The 16804-nt window shown below is 36.8% G+C and overlaps 1 protein-coding gene across 4 annotated transcripts in view; it reads left to right on the forward strand.

Annotated features, from left to right (window-relative positions):
• Nucleotides 1-16804, forward strand: part of LOC135215420 (FAD-dependent oxidoreductase domain-containing protein 2-like) — a 213928-nt gene that overhangs the window by 183268 nt on the left and 13856 nt on the right. For all 4 annotated transcript variants that reach the window (XM_064250033.1, XM_064250035.1, XM_064250031.1 and 1 more), the window contains 3 exons: nucleotides 11720-11886; nucleotides 15202-15365; nucleotides 16241-16377. In XM_064250033.1, coding sequence (XP_064106103.1) covers nucleotides 11720-11886; nucleotides 15202-15365; nucleotides 16241-16377 — 468 coding nt within the window. The remainder of the gene's footprint in view (nucleotides 1-11719; nucleotides 11887-15201; nucleotides 15366-16240; nucleotides 16378-16804) is intronic.

A 16804-nucleotide genomic window follows, 5' to 3' on the forward strand; every position in this document is an offset into this window, starting at 1 on the left:
GTTCCGAGACCTTTGCTGTCTTAGGTCTGAGATAGACTGAATTTTACAGATTGCAAATGATAAACCCGCTATTGAAATTATATTTCCTCTCCAAATATAAAACGAATCAGCCGTTACCCGTAATAGAGTTCTTTAACAAATCAATAAGTAGTTTAGTCAGTGGCAGAACTTCATAAACACTAAGAGCAATAGAATGTTTGACGATACTTGGAGCTGCTTTCCATCAGTGACACTAGAAAAATGTCTCATCTGATCTGATGCTGCGAGAAAACTTGGTATTGTGCTGTTCATAGTGCTGACATATTTACAGAGATGATAGTACTGTACAACGTACATATCCCCCATGCTTCAGATCTTTAGTTTGGTCATCGCTGGCATATTGACCTCCCGCCTCAATATCTGAAGCCTCACGAGGTCTTTATCCTCTAAGCAAATTCTCTCCAAAAGATGGTTTACCTCTTGTTAGCAATAATGACTTTGATTTAGGCCTTTGTTGGTAGACACCCGCGTTGTACACAACTTCTTGAGTTACTGTATCCAGTAGAGAACTTCTGCGATGACTTTTGGTATTATCTCGTGCTACTCGAACTCTGGAAACCTTCTTCCAGGCATGTCTTGAATTTTGATGTTCGTAAATGTAAGGAAGTTTGTAAACTTATTTATGCATCCATCACACTTTCATTTTTTCAACAACTATATATCTATCTTTAATGTATATTTATTAGTCATTACTCAGTTATAAATGCGCTTTTATGCTGAGCAATAATGAAAATGAACGACACGCATTGATGACTAATCCAAAATTGCGCGTAATTGCGCGTAATTTTAATCGTGTCATATTTTATCCCCAGTTTCCATTGACAAACTGTCATACCAGAATTAATTTCGGCTTCCGCTCCAATGACATTATAATTCGTCCATGTGACTAATAGTAGAAATAGGATGTCAAGTCGATTTATGTTATCAGCAATGATTTGAATATATCACACGCCGTATTTTTCCTCTTGTGAAATTACTCTCCAGTCTTGCTATTAATTTCAGATCTTGGAATGGCTTAAACTGTCTTTTATTTCATAACTAGTAAATCGTTTCCCCCAGAAGATGCTAACTCTGGAGGAGTTACGATGTCATCTCTTAATGGTGAATCGAGAATGAGCTGTCCGTGCAAGCAAAAAAAAAAAAAAAAAAAAAAAAAAAAAAATTGCCACTCACAACCTCTCGGTAAATTTATGTATCTTTAACTCGGCAGATTTATGTATCTTTAACTCAGCTAATTTATGTATCTTCAACTCAGCTAATTTATGTATCTTCAACTCAGCAAATTTATGTATCTTTAACTCAGGTAATTTATGTATTTTTAACTCAACAAATTTATGTATCTTTAACTCAGCTAATTTATGTATCTTCCAACTCAACGCGGAACACCCTTTTCAGACCATATAGTGCCGTGTTCGAGCACGGGGTAATTCCTTATTTTATTTTTATAAAATCACGCTGCTCATTATTACCTAAGGTCTTGTTATTGACTGTGAGTAGAACTGTCTAACTCATAACACAAAGTTCCTCGTTAGACGAGTGATTTTTGCGCTCAGCTACCAATTTGGTGGTCCGATGTTCGATTCTCGGCTCGGCCAACGCGGAATCAGAGGAATTTATTTCTGGCGGTAGAAATTCATTTCTCGATATAATGTGGTTCGGATACCACAATGAGCTGTAGGTCCCGTTGCTAGGTGACCAATTGGTTCCTAGCCACGTAGTAAAAATATCTAATCCTTCGGGCCAGCCCTGAGAGAGAAAGCTGTTAATCAGCTCAGTGGTCTGGTTAAACTAAGATAGACTTAACTCGTAACAAAATATTTCAGTGGGACAGTCTATTTCATTCTGGGCTCCTGTTTCTTTCTTTGTGATTTATTTCATCTGTATATAACTCTACCAATCTCCCTTTTAATTTCTCGATGAGGGTATTGTAGTATTCTGGGGGAGCCGTTTTAGTCAGGAAAATGGCTTCTATATTTCGTTCTTTTGTCGTCCTTGAGAATTCGTTCGCAACATGAAGACTGGTAATGATAAAACTTCGTCTGTTCCATCCATTAAAAACTTCACTTCATGCCAAGTTTTTTATGCTTGAAAACCCATGAAATTGGCGACGGGAAGTTAATAACATCAGCTTCTGCTGTGAAGGAACGAAGCGATAATGCCGGTAGAAGGATAATAAAAGTGGAAGGATGACATTTTATAAATACATTATTTAGGCATTATTAGGTATTGAACCAAAACTGAAACATTTCCATAAAACCTGCTGGCAGGAAAATGTAAGAGTTAATGACTGCGTAAGTGAATTGCCTCAGTCCCTCATTTTGCATCATGGTGCACAGCATTTTTGAAATGGTTTTTTTTTTTCAAAGATTTTGCAGTGAAAGCGTCGTAGGTGGATACGAGATATTAGTCGACGGAGCTGTATTGAAATCACGTAACCATAAACCTGTGTTTGACGTGCTGAAATATCCAAGGTGTTTTATATTCATTGATGCGAATGTTCAATTCATTCTTGATACGTATTCCAAAATGTTTTATGTTGGGAAATTGCTCACTGCCTTTTATAAAGCGTTACGGAACGTATCCATTATTTTAGCAGTCAATATCCATGTGGTTTTGTCTTTCAAAAACTTTCTTTCCAGTTTGCCCCCCACCCCCCCAAAAAGGGTCATAGATAGACCAGGATTGTCTCGTGAGAAAAGGCAATTTTGAAAATGGCAAGCGATGAGACCAGTTAAGCGACCGATCCTTGAGAAATGGTTGGTGTAGAAAAGGATGAGACTCGAGGAAAGTGGTGAATTCGTCAAGACTACTGAACGTCAAGGACTAATGACCCCTTAGAAACGTTTTAGGAGTTACAAGGATTAGGTTGTCTCAAAGACTTATTAGTCCATCCGAGGAGACATCGTGTGCTCACGTCTCTAGGAGCAGCGATGATGAGAAATGATCAGGCGATGGGCACTGACTGTAGGTCTTGCAACAAGACTGCTCTGGGAAGCGGCTCGACTTTGAAAATGGGTTACTTAATGGTTAAATTTAACTATACCTTAGTTTAACCAGACCACTGAGCTGGTTAACAGCTCTCTTACGGCTGGCCCAAAGGATTAGATATTTTTAACGTCGCTAGGAACCAATTGGTTACCTAGCAACGGGACCTACATTACATCGAGAAATTAATTTCTAATTACCAGAAATATATTTTTCTGATTCCACGTTGGAGATGACTGGTTTTGGAAGTAACTGACCTGTAAAAGATTATCGCAGTGAAAAACAGTTGGACTAGACAATGACAGGACATTCAGAAATTGCTGAACTGGAAATTCCTAAGAATTGCGAATTTATTGAACTCAGAAGGCAAGATCGATGCAAATTTATTGACCTAAAAATGAAGGAGTCTCGAGAGTATGCTTGAGCGCTGAGAAAAGACACTTCAGCTCTGTTTTAATTAGTCACTAAGATCTACAACTGTAAATGGTACTACACGTCTTCTTATGTAAGTTCATTTCATTCTGAGGAATTTTGTTGATGTCCAGAAGCTGAAGAAATGAACTGCTGCTGAAAATAAAGGCCTGATAAAATAAACGCTAAAACCCATTGCTACTTATTATTATTATTATTATTATTATTATTATTATTATTATTATTATTATTATTATTATTATTATTATTATTAGTGGAGTTGCACCCTAGCCAGGAGGTTTACTAATTATTCGCCTTACCCTAGTGGGACTTGATATGCAAGCAGACACGTCTGTGTGCGTCGAAAATCTTCAGTAAAGTCCATCTAATTCGATGACTCCACCCCCCCCCCCACCCCCCCCCTAATTGGATCCAGATAATATAACAGTAAAGCAGTAACGCTGATAACAATACATACTTTCAGTAACAGTGTTGTAATATTGACGTTTTGCGTCACGAGAAAAACTGAATGTCATTTCAGCTCGGTGACATTTGGAATCACGTCAAGATTCATCACTAAAAATATATTCGAGTTAGGTAATGTTGGCCCACTTAGAGGTTTCGTGATGAAGGGCTTGTACACGCGTTTGCCTTTGTGAATCAATGGACTAATGAACCTTTTTACAAATAACTTCGGTGTTTGATATATTAATGAACTGAAATAAAGCACCACTTCAAATATTTTTCGTTCTTCTCGTTTTGACGACCTGTGATATTTCAAGATTAGTTTGTGATCTTTACTCCTGTGTTTTTTATATTTTATTACATTGTTGTATTTTTAGCTCGTGGGGTTTATTTTGAACCGAGTGAACTTTTCCTTGACATTTCTCTGGTCATTCAGAACTGCACTGCGTAGATACACGAGGTCTTCGGTTGACTATTTCTCTTTCAGCTTTAATTTACGGCTGTGCATCTCTCTTCATATATCTTTGACAGTTGTTTTCAATTCTAGCTGACCTCCTTTCCCTCTGAATTTTCCCTGTGGTTTCCGATTCATACGTTCATAACGTCTTACTGATTCATAAATGTTAAATATTCTCTCTCTCTCTCTCTCTCTCTCTCTCTCTCTCTCTCTCTCTCTCTCTCTCTCTCTCTTTGTGAGGTTTTCGTACCCAAGCATTTCTATATTCACGGCATTACTTATGTCGAGAGAACCCAATTTTTAATTATTTCCTTTGAGTCGATAAGTTTTCATTTTTTTTTTTTTTACCACGTTTCTCCCTGGCTTTGAGATAAAGCGTCAACAATAAAGTTTATTCCTTTAGTGCTCTGTTTCAAGAAGTGCTTATAATTTATTAATTTATTTTTTTGAAAGCATCAACAATATGGTTCTTCCGTTTAATGCTGTTTCAAGAAGCGTTTTTATATATTGATTTATTTTTTTGAAAGCGTCAACGATAAAGCTCCTCCTTTTGGTGCTCTATTTCAACGGCGTTTTTATTCTATTATTTTATTTTTTGCTGCATCAGGAACCCGTTCAATATCACGCGCCGATGCCATCCATCCAGAAGTCTTCTAAGCCCCAGGCGATCGCATGTGTCTTTTTCGTATTAATCCCAACTTTTATCACTTTTATCTCCCGTCCTAAATATTTTCCGATGCTTGGTAAGGTAGAAGAATGTTTGAGGAGGCGAAGGAATATAGGAAACTTTCCCTCCCGCCCTTTTGTGTGTGTGTGTGTGTGTGTGTGTGTGTTGTGTTGAGTCCGCCTAGTAGGAGAACTTTAGTCTGCCTTCGCAGGTTAAACCGCATAATTAAATTATTTATTTTAATAATATGCGCTCAGGATTTTGTTTGATACAAGCCGTTGGTAACGCACATAACATAGAGGCTTCATCATAGAGGACCTGAGAAATATTTCGAACATTTCATTACGTGGAGAGCTAAAATATGCCTCGTGGTCCATGAGAGCGATATTAGACCGCACTTCGAAACTTCGTCGTCGTACATCGTGGCATGCCGTTTATGACGTCACAAGCTTGTTGTAGTACTTTACGCCCAAAACGAATCCAATTATGAGCCCTGACGGAGGTGTTGTGCGGACGGGCGGGTTTGTCTGAAGCAGTTTTTAATGTGAAAGGACTTTGATGATTAAACTGGGGTTCCTTTCAAGGTGTAATTAGTGTTTATAGTAAAGGAACTGGAGACGCGTGATAATTTCGTTATGTAGATATCACTGGCATTTTATTATTATTATTTCTAAATGTTCACGTTTGGCTTTCATTAGTGTTTTAATTCATAACTTGATTCTTATTTGTAATACAAATACTGAATTATTATTCTTTTTTTTCCTCTATCACAGTCCTCCAATTCGACTGGGTGGTATTTATAGTGTGGGGTTCCGGGTTGCATCCTGCCTCCTTAGGAGTCCATCACTTTTCTCACTATGTGCGCCGTTTCTAGGATCACACTCTTCTGCATGAGTCCTGGAGCTACTTTAGCGTTCAATTTTTCTAGATTCCTTTTCAGGGATCTTGGGATCGTGCTTAGTTCTCCTATGATTATGGGTACGATTTCCACTGGCATATCCCATATCCTTCTTATTTCTATTTTCAGATCTTGATACTTATCCATTTTTTTCCCCCTTTCTTTCTCTTCAACTCTGGTGTCTCATGGTATTGCGACATCAATGAGTGATACTTTCTTCTTGACTTTGTCAATCAACGTCACGTCTGGTCTATTTGCACGTATCACCCTATCCGTTCTGATACCATAGTCCCAGAGGATCTTTGCCTGATCGTTTTCTATCACTCCCTCAGGTTGGTGCTCGTACCACTTATTACTGCAAGGTAGCTGATGTTTCTTACACGGCTCCAGTGGAGGGCTTTTGCCACTGAATCATGCCTCTTTTTGTACTGGTTCTGTGCAAGTGCCGGGCATTCGCTTGCTATGTGGTTTATGGTTTCATTTTTCGTATTGCACTTCCTACATATGGGAGAGATGTTATTTCCGTCTATCGTTCTTTGAACATATCTGGTTCTTAGGGCCTGATCTTGTGCCGCTGTTATCATTCCTTCAGTTTCCTTCTTTAGCTCTCCCCTCTGTAACCATTGCCATGTGTCATCGCTGGCTAGTTCTTTAGTCTGTCTCATGTATTGTCCGTGCATTGGTTTGTTGTGCCAGTCCTCTGTTCTGTCATTCTCCTGTCTCTGTATATTTGTGAGTCTTCGTCTACTTTTATTAGTCCTTCTTCCCATGCACTCTTTAGCCACTCGTCTTCACTGGTTTTCAGGTATTGCCCCAGTGCTCTGTTCTCGATGTTGACGCAGTCTTCTATACTTAGTAGTCCTCTCCCTCCTTCCTTTCGTGTTATGTATAGTCTGTCCGTATTTGCTCTTGGGTGTAGTGCTTTGTGTATTGTCATATGTTTCCTGGTTTTCTGATCTATGCTGCGGAGTTCTGCCTTCGTCCATTCCACTATTCCTGCGCTGTATCGTTATTATTATTATTTTATTTTTTATTATTTTATTATTATTATTATTTTGGAAGAAGACCATCTTTTAAACAAATTCTGTTGAATAAAATGGCAGAATTCGGCGAATTAATTTTATATAATATTATCTTTTCTATTTTTCTTATTACTCGTTTTTTGGCTCAGCGATACTTCTTAATAATTGTTATTATTATTATTATTATTATTTATATATTATTATTATTATTATTCTTATTATTTATTCTTATTATTATTATTATTATTATTATTATTATTATTATTATTATTATTATTCAATAGATAAACTTATTCATATGGAACAAGCCCACCCGCCACAGGGGTCACTGACTTGAAATTCAAGGTTCCAAAGAATATGGTGCTCATTAAGAAATAAAGAATAAGAGAAGGTAAAGGGAAATACAAAAAGAATAGATCCCACTTATTAATTGAAAAGAAAAAAATAGATTATTAAATAGATAAAAATGTATTCAAATGCAAGTGGATTAGCATTAAGGTAATAATACATTGCATTGTACTATTAATTTCATGTTCATTGTGGAATTATATTGTTCTCTCTCTCTCTCTCTCTCTCTCTCTCTCTCTCTCTCTCTCTCTCTCTCTCTCTCTCTCTCTCCCCTCTCTCTCTCTCTCTCTCTCTCTCTCTCTCTCTTCTCAATAAATAAACAAATAAATAAATGAAAATTCTTTCAATTATTTTCAGACTATCCGAATATAACCTCTACTGCCCCTGGGGCAGATTTCTGTGTTTTAGTCGAATTTTTCTGAATACTTAAACGATAAAAAGGGTAACTGTGTAAATAAAGAGCAAAAAACTGGGTGGATTTTTATATTATAGAAGCATTATAGAAGTAGTTTAATGCAGTTTTTGGTAATGATTTCGCAAACTCGGTCATTTACCGTTGCAATTCATACAGAGCTGAGTAAAAAAAAAATATATATTGTGGATGTAAATATAAACCTTCCCCTAACTTCCGGTGTACGTAACGAAATGGAATTTCTCTTCTGCCTAGATTTCCAATAGAGAGAGAGAGAGAGAGAGAGAGAGAGAGAGAGAGAGAGAGAGAGAGAGAGAGAGAGAGGAGGGCTGGGAGACTTAACCTTCGAAATAAGTTCAAAACCTAAGTAGTTTTCCACGAAATATATCCTTGGTAGCGTACCGTATCCTTTTTTTTTTCTTAGCTTCTTCGATATCAGGAGAATAAATCTCCTTTGAAATTAAAATCGTCCCTTTGTGGGCACTATTTATCCTCCGGTTTATAAGGATATAAAAGGGAGGTCAACATCCATCCTCCTCCTCTCTCGGCGGAAGATAATCTTGAAAGGACAGGCCTTATATCTGGTGGAGTGGTTAGATTATTCTCTCTCTCTCTCTCTCTCTCTCTCTCTCTCTCTCTCTCTCTCTCTCTCTCTCTCTCTCTCTCTGTGTGTGTGTGTGTGTGTGTGTGTATTATATATATACACAGGTCCTTAGCTTTAAATCAGAGTGTTTTAATGGGCCTTTTATACTTGAGACGCATCTTGTTTTAACAGATTTATTTTTGTGTGCGAATTTATGCTCGTATGTGATACTCTTCTGCATTAAAAGAGGGCTCTAGATAATTAAGGAGGTTGTCAGGTCATATTCGAAAGCTTGCCTGTTGATTCGAACAAATACCAAATAAGAATGATGTCTAATATGTAGGAAAATGTAAGAAAATATGTAATAAAGAAAGTAGCTTACCGGGTGTCTGCCCAAACTGGAGTGCTCACACTTCTGTTTTTTCTTTATTGTACTCTTTGCGATAGCGAGAGCGCTAAAGATCTTTGTTGATGGCTCAGTTTGCAATAAATATCCAAGCCGATAGGACGATCCCCTTATCTGGTCTTGCCTTAGAAATAACAAGGCGTGATCCGACTTCCAGCTTGCTCGGGACGCATGCTAAAATCTACGGTCAAGTAGCGCATTGTTCCACCAACGAAAATTAAAATAAATGTGCTATATTTTATTAGAAATCATTTTTCTGTATTGTTTAACATGCTCATTCTTTATTTTTGACACTTTAATCCCAATAGATAAATCATAAATATCCTATCCTAAAATTCCTGTATCTTGAACTCAACGCGAAACACCTTTTCTCAGACGTTTTTAGGTTTTTCCATAGGGCTTTCATATCCCCCCCCCCCCCTAAACAAGAACAACAATAACAAAGTAGTAGTAGTTTGTAGTAAGTTTACTCCCCAAGCAACCGAAAATAATCAAATGAAAAGTAAACGAAAATGGTAGCGGCTGGTTAGTCTCCCCTGGGAGCGATAGATCAGCCCCATGATAAGAAAACTTTATAGGTTTTAGTGAGAAGAGAAGCAAAACACACCCCCCACCCCGCTGATTTAGAGGTAGAGGGAAAGAAAACAGCGGACCACAGCAATATCGGAATTCCAAGATCCCCTCAGGGTAAATGTTAGATTGGTGAACGGTTGTTAGACGAACAGCGACCTGCTGTCTTTAGTGTTCATGGGCCAGTGACCGAATTAGTATTTACAGTGCTATGGGATACAGCAGTCTATCTCTTAAGTGAAATACGAATGTAAAAAAAATAGGAGTACCTAGAGTCAACAGTTACCTTTGGTTTAATCTTAAAAAAAAAAAAAGGGATCCAGTTGTGGTTTAATCTTAAAAAAGGGAACCAATTGTGGTTTAATCTTTAAAAAAAGGAACCAGTTATACTTTAATCTTAAAAAAGATGAAAGAGTTGTGGTTTAATCTTAAAAAATGGGAATCAGTTGCTGTTTAATCTTAAAGAAAGGGAACCAATTGTGGTATAATCTTTAAAAAAAGGGAACCAGTTGTGGTTTAATCTTAAAAAATGGGAACCAATTATGGTTTAATCTTTAAGGGAACCAGTTGTGGTTTAATCTTTAAAAAAGGGAACGTGTTGTCCATCCCCCTTGTATGATCTCAGTAGCGAGGTGAAATTATAGTTATCAATCTAGAAGCAGATTTATCCTTTGGAATTGTGTGATATCTTGTAGACAGATTTGGTGTAAATTGTAATTCTCTATATGTGGTTAGAGGACATTTGGAATTCATCGTTTTCCAAGGTGGTGGAAGTTTTGAATCGAGTTAAAAGAGAAACGGGCAAAAACATTTTTAGACTCAGATCACTCGACAAAACAGAGATTCCCCATTCCGATACAATACTGTGATGAAGTTTGACAGACAGATTTGTCTACACTAAACATTCATCTGTTTTCCATTCTTCCTTCGCTCTTTGCAAACGCCCTTCCAAAAATTTCGTTGGGTGCCATGAAACTGAAAATAATCTTCCCTCCCCCCCCCCCCCACCCCCCCCACCCCACCAATCACATTCAAACATATTCAGTGAAACAAAAAGATTTCAGACCCAGTTCCAAATTTCGTTCTTATTTTTTTTTACATGTGCAGTCTGAGGTTAATAAAAATTCAGTGTAGATCCCGACACCTTTCCACACGAGCTCTCTCTCTCTCTCTCTCTCAGTTTTTTCAGCAACCCCTTTCACGCATTCCGGTCACTGACCCCAGTGATATGCCTTTTGTGCCTTTTGAATAATAGCATATTTATGTTTTTTTCCTTTTCACTCTAGCTTCGTGTATTCTCGTTCATCATGCCTTCTTAGTCTATTTTATTTACAAGACCTGCAATTTCCGCTTTCCCTTCACGACTTACTCGCTTTTTTTTCCTCCAAGTGACCTTTAACAATCACAACTCGTTCTTGTTGACTTGAAGTTGGTGTTCAGTTACTCCAAAGTTTGTTTAAAACCTGCAGAAATGTTGACTTTGCTCTTCGTATTACGTTCTTTGGTACTACTTACCCAAGTCTCGTCATGTTTATTTTTTTAATATTTTTTTTACCCTTTTTTTGCCGTGTTTCCCTTGTGTATACAGGGTGTCCATAAAGTCCCAGTACCATTACAAGTAAAAAAAAAAAAAATACTTGTAATGGTACTGGGACTTTATGGACAACCTTTATATTGGCCGTAAATTATGACATGCTACCTGGGATATAGTCATTTTTGGAATGACCTTGCTAAGACATATTTTTCACTTTTGCTTGTAACATACTGCAGTTGACTATTTTTGTTACTTTTGGCTGCAATTTACTGCAGCTGAATAATTACCAGGTACATGATGTATAGTTTATAGTATCCATGGAAGCACAGTGTGTTTTAACGGAACGTATCCACGTGTATGTATGTATGATCTCAATTATTCTGCTCCTATTCACCATACACCAAAGATACATTTCTTCATATGTACGAACGACCTAGTGTCTTGTCAACAATACTGTATTAAGTGGAGTACACTAAGTGCAAAAAAAATTTGGAAATAACATCAAAGACAAGGCTAAGATGAGCGTGATTTGTGTTTATTGAATGGAATGGATTATAGAGTTTAGGCCAAAGGTCAAGTCCTTGGTCCTGTGAGGTCAATCAGCGCCGAGAGGAAAATTAAGAGTAAAAGGTTTGAGAGGCGTAACAGGAGGAAAACCTGTTAGCAGTTGGCAACTATGAAATCATCGTCAGGAAAGGATGAATAGCAAGATGGAAGAAAGGTAATATGAATTGAAGTACAGTAAAAGGAACGAAAGGGGTTGCAGCTAGGCGCCGAAGGGACGTTGCAAAGAATCTTTAGTAATGCCTACAGTACACCTCGTAAGAAGGTACACTGTAGGCATTACCTCCCTACGGGGACGTCTATTGAACCACGTTAATATTGTAAAGTACTCTTTCCTAACGAGAGGTTCCTTCTGCAGGTAGTTTCTTCAGCGTCTATCCCCGGCACCGTCGCCTAATCAGCATCAACAAGAGGCAGACAGGACGTACCAACTTCGAGTTCAACCTCCGCCATGACTGGAATTCCTTACTCTCGGACGATGAGACTCTTCTCTTCAAGCATTTCTCGACGGATTTTTTCCCCGAGGTAGAAATACGATTGTTGTTTTGTTTCCTATTAAATCATATACATTAACTTGTAGTCACGTCATCTTAGTTTTAATATGTGTTAAATGCGCATGGTTGATTCCGTTTGTTTTGATTAATGCTTAAAAATTAGCGTAAGGTTTAAACAATGCTGAGCGTGAGAAAAGGGAAGTGGTATGAATTATTAATAAAACTACGCTGTATAAGGCGTTCTTCATTACCTGAGCTCTAGCTTGAGGGTAGGTACAAAATGTTAACGACAGCGTTTTTCTCCCTTGTATTTAGTATGGTAATTTTTTTTTTTTTTTTCATCTCACGTTAGACACAGTAATACCTTACTATTTCTGTTCGCTCGTATATCCTTCCTAGCAATTTTATTCATATTCCACTGTAAATATATAGATATAATCTATCTAATATTAATTAATATAATATATACTATATATATATATAGATATTTTTTTTTTTTTTTTTAATTTTTTTAAATTTATGATATAATATATATTATATACATCGAGCTACAAATGTCCTTTAATATCTAATTCACTCTACCTCGGAATTAATATATTTTCATATATGCTTAACCGAAGGGAATTTTATTAAGCGATAAATAGAATTGTCCGGCGCTCCACCACCTCTTGCAGTGGTGGAGTGGGTAAAAGCTTCACTGACGTTCCTGGATTTGTATGGTGTCCTAGGTTCGCGCCTGGGCGCCGACAATTCTATTATCGCCTAATAAAATTCCCCTTCGGTTAAGCATATATGAAAAAAAATATATTAATTCCGAGGTAGAGTGAATTAGATATTAAAGGACATTTGTTGCTCGAGGTATGTATATGAATCACGATAATGTGATATGACATATATATGTATATATATATATATATATATATATATATATATATATATAATGTGTGTGTATTTACACATACACCAACTAACTAGCTTACAACACTGATCACTGTAAAATGAAACAGTCTTGGCCAGTATGTAATTAATACTATAACTATTTAGTAAGTGTAGTGTGCAATGCAAGGATATACAGACAGAAATAATAATACAGAAATTAATAGTGTATAATAATATATATAGTATATATATATAGATATAATATATACTATATTATATATATATATATATATATATATATATACTTATTTGTAGTTTTGTGTTCGTAGTAGACACTAGATGGCTGCTGGCCACTGCTTCTTTTCGTCAGGACTCAGTTTACGTAAACCTCTTGACTTGATCCGACCTGGAATAGAGTAGTGACTTCTTTGAGTGCTGGCCTCCTACTGAGGCCTTGGGGTTAGTTTGTTCGTCTTTATACATATCGCTGTCTTACATGCAATGTTACATACTTACTGTATGATATATGAGAATACGAAGGGTCTTAAATGAGTAGTACTGTACAGACGTCATTACACTGTGCTATCATATTCGTAAAGCTACCAAGATGAGTTTTCAGTGAAGTGCAAGTGTTTTATTAATGCGTGCAAGTTTGTGTTCTATTCGCCAATATGTTGTTATAACGAATTTGCATGAGTCTTGATTGCGTAGTATAGCTGGTGAAACTTGACAGAAGACTGTCGGCGTTTCTTTAATTGGTGCTCTTCAGTGGTTTAAGCTCGCCAGAGGCATCAAGGGGCGAGCCTTCAGAGAGTTAAGGCATTGAGAGAGCCCTGCATTTGGCAAGGTGAAGCCTGTGAAAGGTTCGTTTTACCATTGTCATTAGTATGGTAACGAGACAGTCGCGTCGTATGTTGCTAGCTGGAAAGTGCTAATTTAATACTGTAGTTGACCCCCAAAAAAGTGTGTAGGGTAAGGTTTGCTACGAATCTCTATAACTATGTTACGCAGAAGGGTAACGCAGAAGTACTTGCACAAAAAGGACCCTCGCATTACCCACCCAGTGCTGCTCATATCTGCTCACATACCAGAAACACCTGGAGAGAGTTATTAGTGAGTATTAGGCAAATGGTCAGGTATATTTCACATTACTTGGAAGTCAGGTCAGAATTTGCCAGTGCTTGTTGCTGAAAGTCAAACTTTGTAGGTAAGGGAAGGGGTAAGGAATTGGATATAGGTAGGTATGTATTGAATCTAGTTATTTTCAACTGTGACAATTCTGTCGAGGTCTATTCACTGGAGAATTTTGGTTATTCACAAGAACAATATGGGAGCTCCCATGACTTTTCGAGGAAGCTTAAATTCCCAGTTTATTAAGTCAAAGCAGAACCTCTTAATTCAAAACAGTGTTAATGGATGATGTGATGGAAAGGTTATCAAGGTACACATAATTACCTTCATTTATTATTCTGGTAATTGAACAGCATACGGAGTAGATTAATGCATACCGGGTTTAAAAAAATGACCAATGGGCTTGTACTAGACACGCCGCAAAAGTGGATACATACCGGGTTAGCAAAAAAAAAAAAAAAAATCCCAACGGGCTTGTATTCTAAACAGTGAATACATACCGGTTTTTAAAAAATCCCAAAGGGATTGTACTAAATACGCCGCAAAGGTGGATACATACCTGGTTAAAACCCTTTGCCTTGGAGTCATTATCTATATTAATGCGCTTTTTGTCTTTTTCTTTTTCTGGATCCGATATAAATCAGGATCAAGTGCTTCCGTTTTAATGCCACCGGGAAAAAGGTGATGAACATACAGAAACATCAATGCGAACAGGAATTCTAAGCAGCATCTCCTTTAGTAAAAACAATGCAACAGCCACTTGTTAAGTAAGGATAGTACTACTAGCGTAGTTAATTATTCATTTACAAGAGAGAAAACTGTTCATATATACAAGAAGGCTACATAGGACTAACTAGGACATTCGTAATGATCTGAGCAAAAATAGACAGACCCAAGTGCATTTGCAATAATAAAATTTAAAAAATGCAGCAGACATTATTTACGAGAAAAAACTGTGCATACATGGCCACATTTGATGAACTAACGTGACTGCCACTCCTAAATGTTAATAGATAACGCCAAAATAACTTACAAATCAGACGACCATAAACTCCATATAGCAGGTACTATAGGTACGTACTTATAAATAATCTACTTTTAAATCATAGACGAAAACTAAGATTAGAGGAACCAATCCATACAGACCATATGTTTATTTATTGTTTATGAAAATGCTGAAGAAAAAGAAAGTTGGTATTTAACGAAATATAATCTTTCGGCAATAATTAGTGTGTGTATGTAACGTGTTCACATATTGACACATCATGCAATCACAAACACCCATATACAGCACTTTCATGCCTCGAGTAGTATTTCTAAGCAATGTTCTTTACAGGCAGATGCTATGGTACGGTACCTGAATGAATATGCCAGCCGCCTAGGCCTTCAAGTGAAATATAACACTGAGGTCAGAGACTTGAGGCAGGTTGGTGTTAGTGGAGACTATCCTGGCACGCATTTTACCATGAGAGACCAACACAACCGTCAGTACACCTGCAAGTAATAAAAATCCCCTATTGTATATTTATTTTTTATGCGAAATGGACAGGTAATATTAATTGGATCAATTGATTTGATCTACAGTAAATTTTCTCGAAGTTGTTAAGACTTTCATAATGGACCATCATTATCAGAACTGAGAATTGTTCAGTAATAAGTAATGTAAATATAAGTATTTTTTAGTTTATTTTTTATGATTATGGTGTGTTGTAGAGATAAGTCAGTCATTTGATTTGATCTGTGTGCTAGAAATTTTGATGATTAAAGACAATCATTAGGATCAAATAAATTCCATCTATAGTATTGTATAATTTCTACATTGCATCATACTTATTTTACATGTAATGTTATTCATTTGTGTACCTGAAGTAATTTTGTAATTAAAAAGTTTCTGTGATTCAGGCAGATCATTTAAAGCATTTTAAAACTGTTATTACTTGGTGATGTACTTAGTATGTTTACTATTCAGTGCATTAGTTCCTAGTTGGTCAAGTGGATTTTGCGCTCGGCTACCAATCCGGTGGTCCGAAGTTCGATTCTCAGCTCGGCCAATGCAGAACCAGAGGAATTTATTTCTGGTGATAGAAATTCATTTCTCGTTATAATGTGGTTCGGATCCCACAATAAACTGTAGGTCCCGTTGCTAGGTGACCAATTGGCTCCTAGACACGTAAAAATATCTAATCCTTTGGACCAGCCCTAGGAGAGCTGTTAATCAGCTCAGTGGTCTGGTAAAACTAAGATATACTTAACTTTTATTCAGTGCATTAAATTGAAACTATTAACACTGGCAATTATCCTTACCTACTGATGTAAAATTCTATCTGCTTGTATTAATTTGTACAATGCTTTAAAGATTTTTCCAATTACTACAGGTATGTTGTTATGGCAACTGGCCTTGGTAAGGCTAATGCTCCTACTTTCCCTGGCTCAGAACTAGTAAAAGGTTATGAAGACATAGACATTGACCCAAGTGTTTATGAAGGGAAAAATGTACTCATACTGGGCAGAGGTAAGATATTTTAAGATATTGCTGTCAAGAATCCTATTGCAACATTTAAAGCTAGGTTAAAGAAAACTTCATTGCATACCGGGCGAAGATGTGATATTTGTAATTGGGCATACCAGAGGATGTAGGTGATACACTGAGCAGGAATACCTGTTGTCTATCAGACAAAAAACTGTTGAACTAAGCAGAATATTTTTTTAATTAATGGAATGCACATACTATAAGTCTTGAAGTTTTAGGGAACACCCAAATACTAGCAATTAATCAGAAAATTGTTTAGAATAAACTCTTAAGGTGAATCAGAACACTTTTGGAATCACTGAAGACACATAATGTATCTTTTAGTCTCCTCAAGAGCCTCCAATAATCTCAATAACTTGCCTCAAAATTTACCAATTGTAGTTTTTATGTTATTAATCAGTAAATATTT

The sequence above is a fragment of the Macrobrachium nipponense genome, chromosome 5 (genome assembly GCF_015104395.2).
Source record: "Macrobrachium nipponense isolate FS-2020 chromosome 5, ASM1510439v2, whole genome shotgun sequence".
In the NCBI taxonomy this organism is placed as follows: Eukaryota; Metazoa; Arthropoda; class Malacostraca; order Decapoda; family Palaemonidae; genus Macrobrachium; species Macrobrachium nipponense.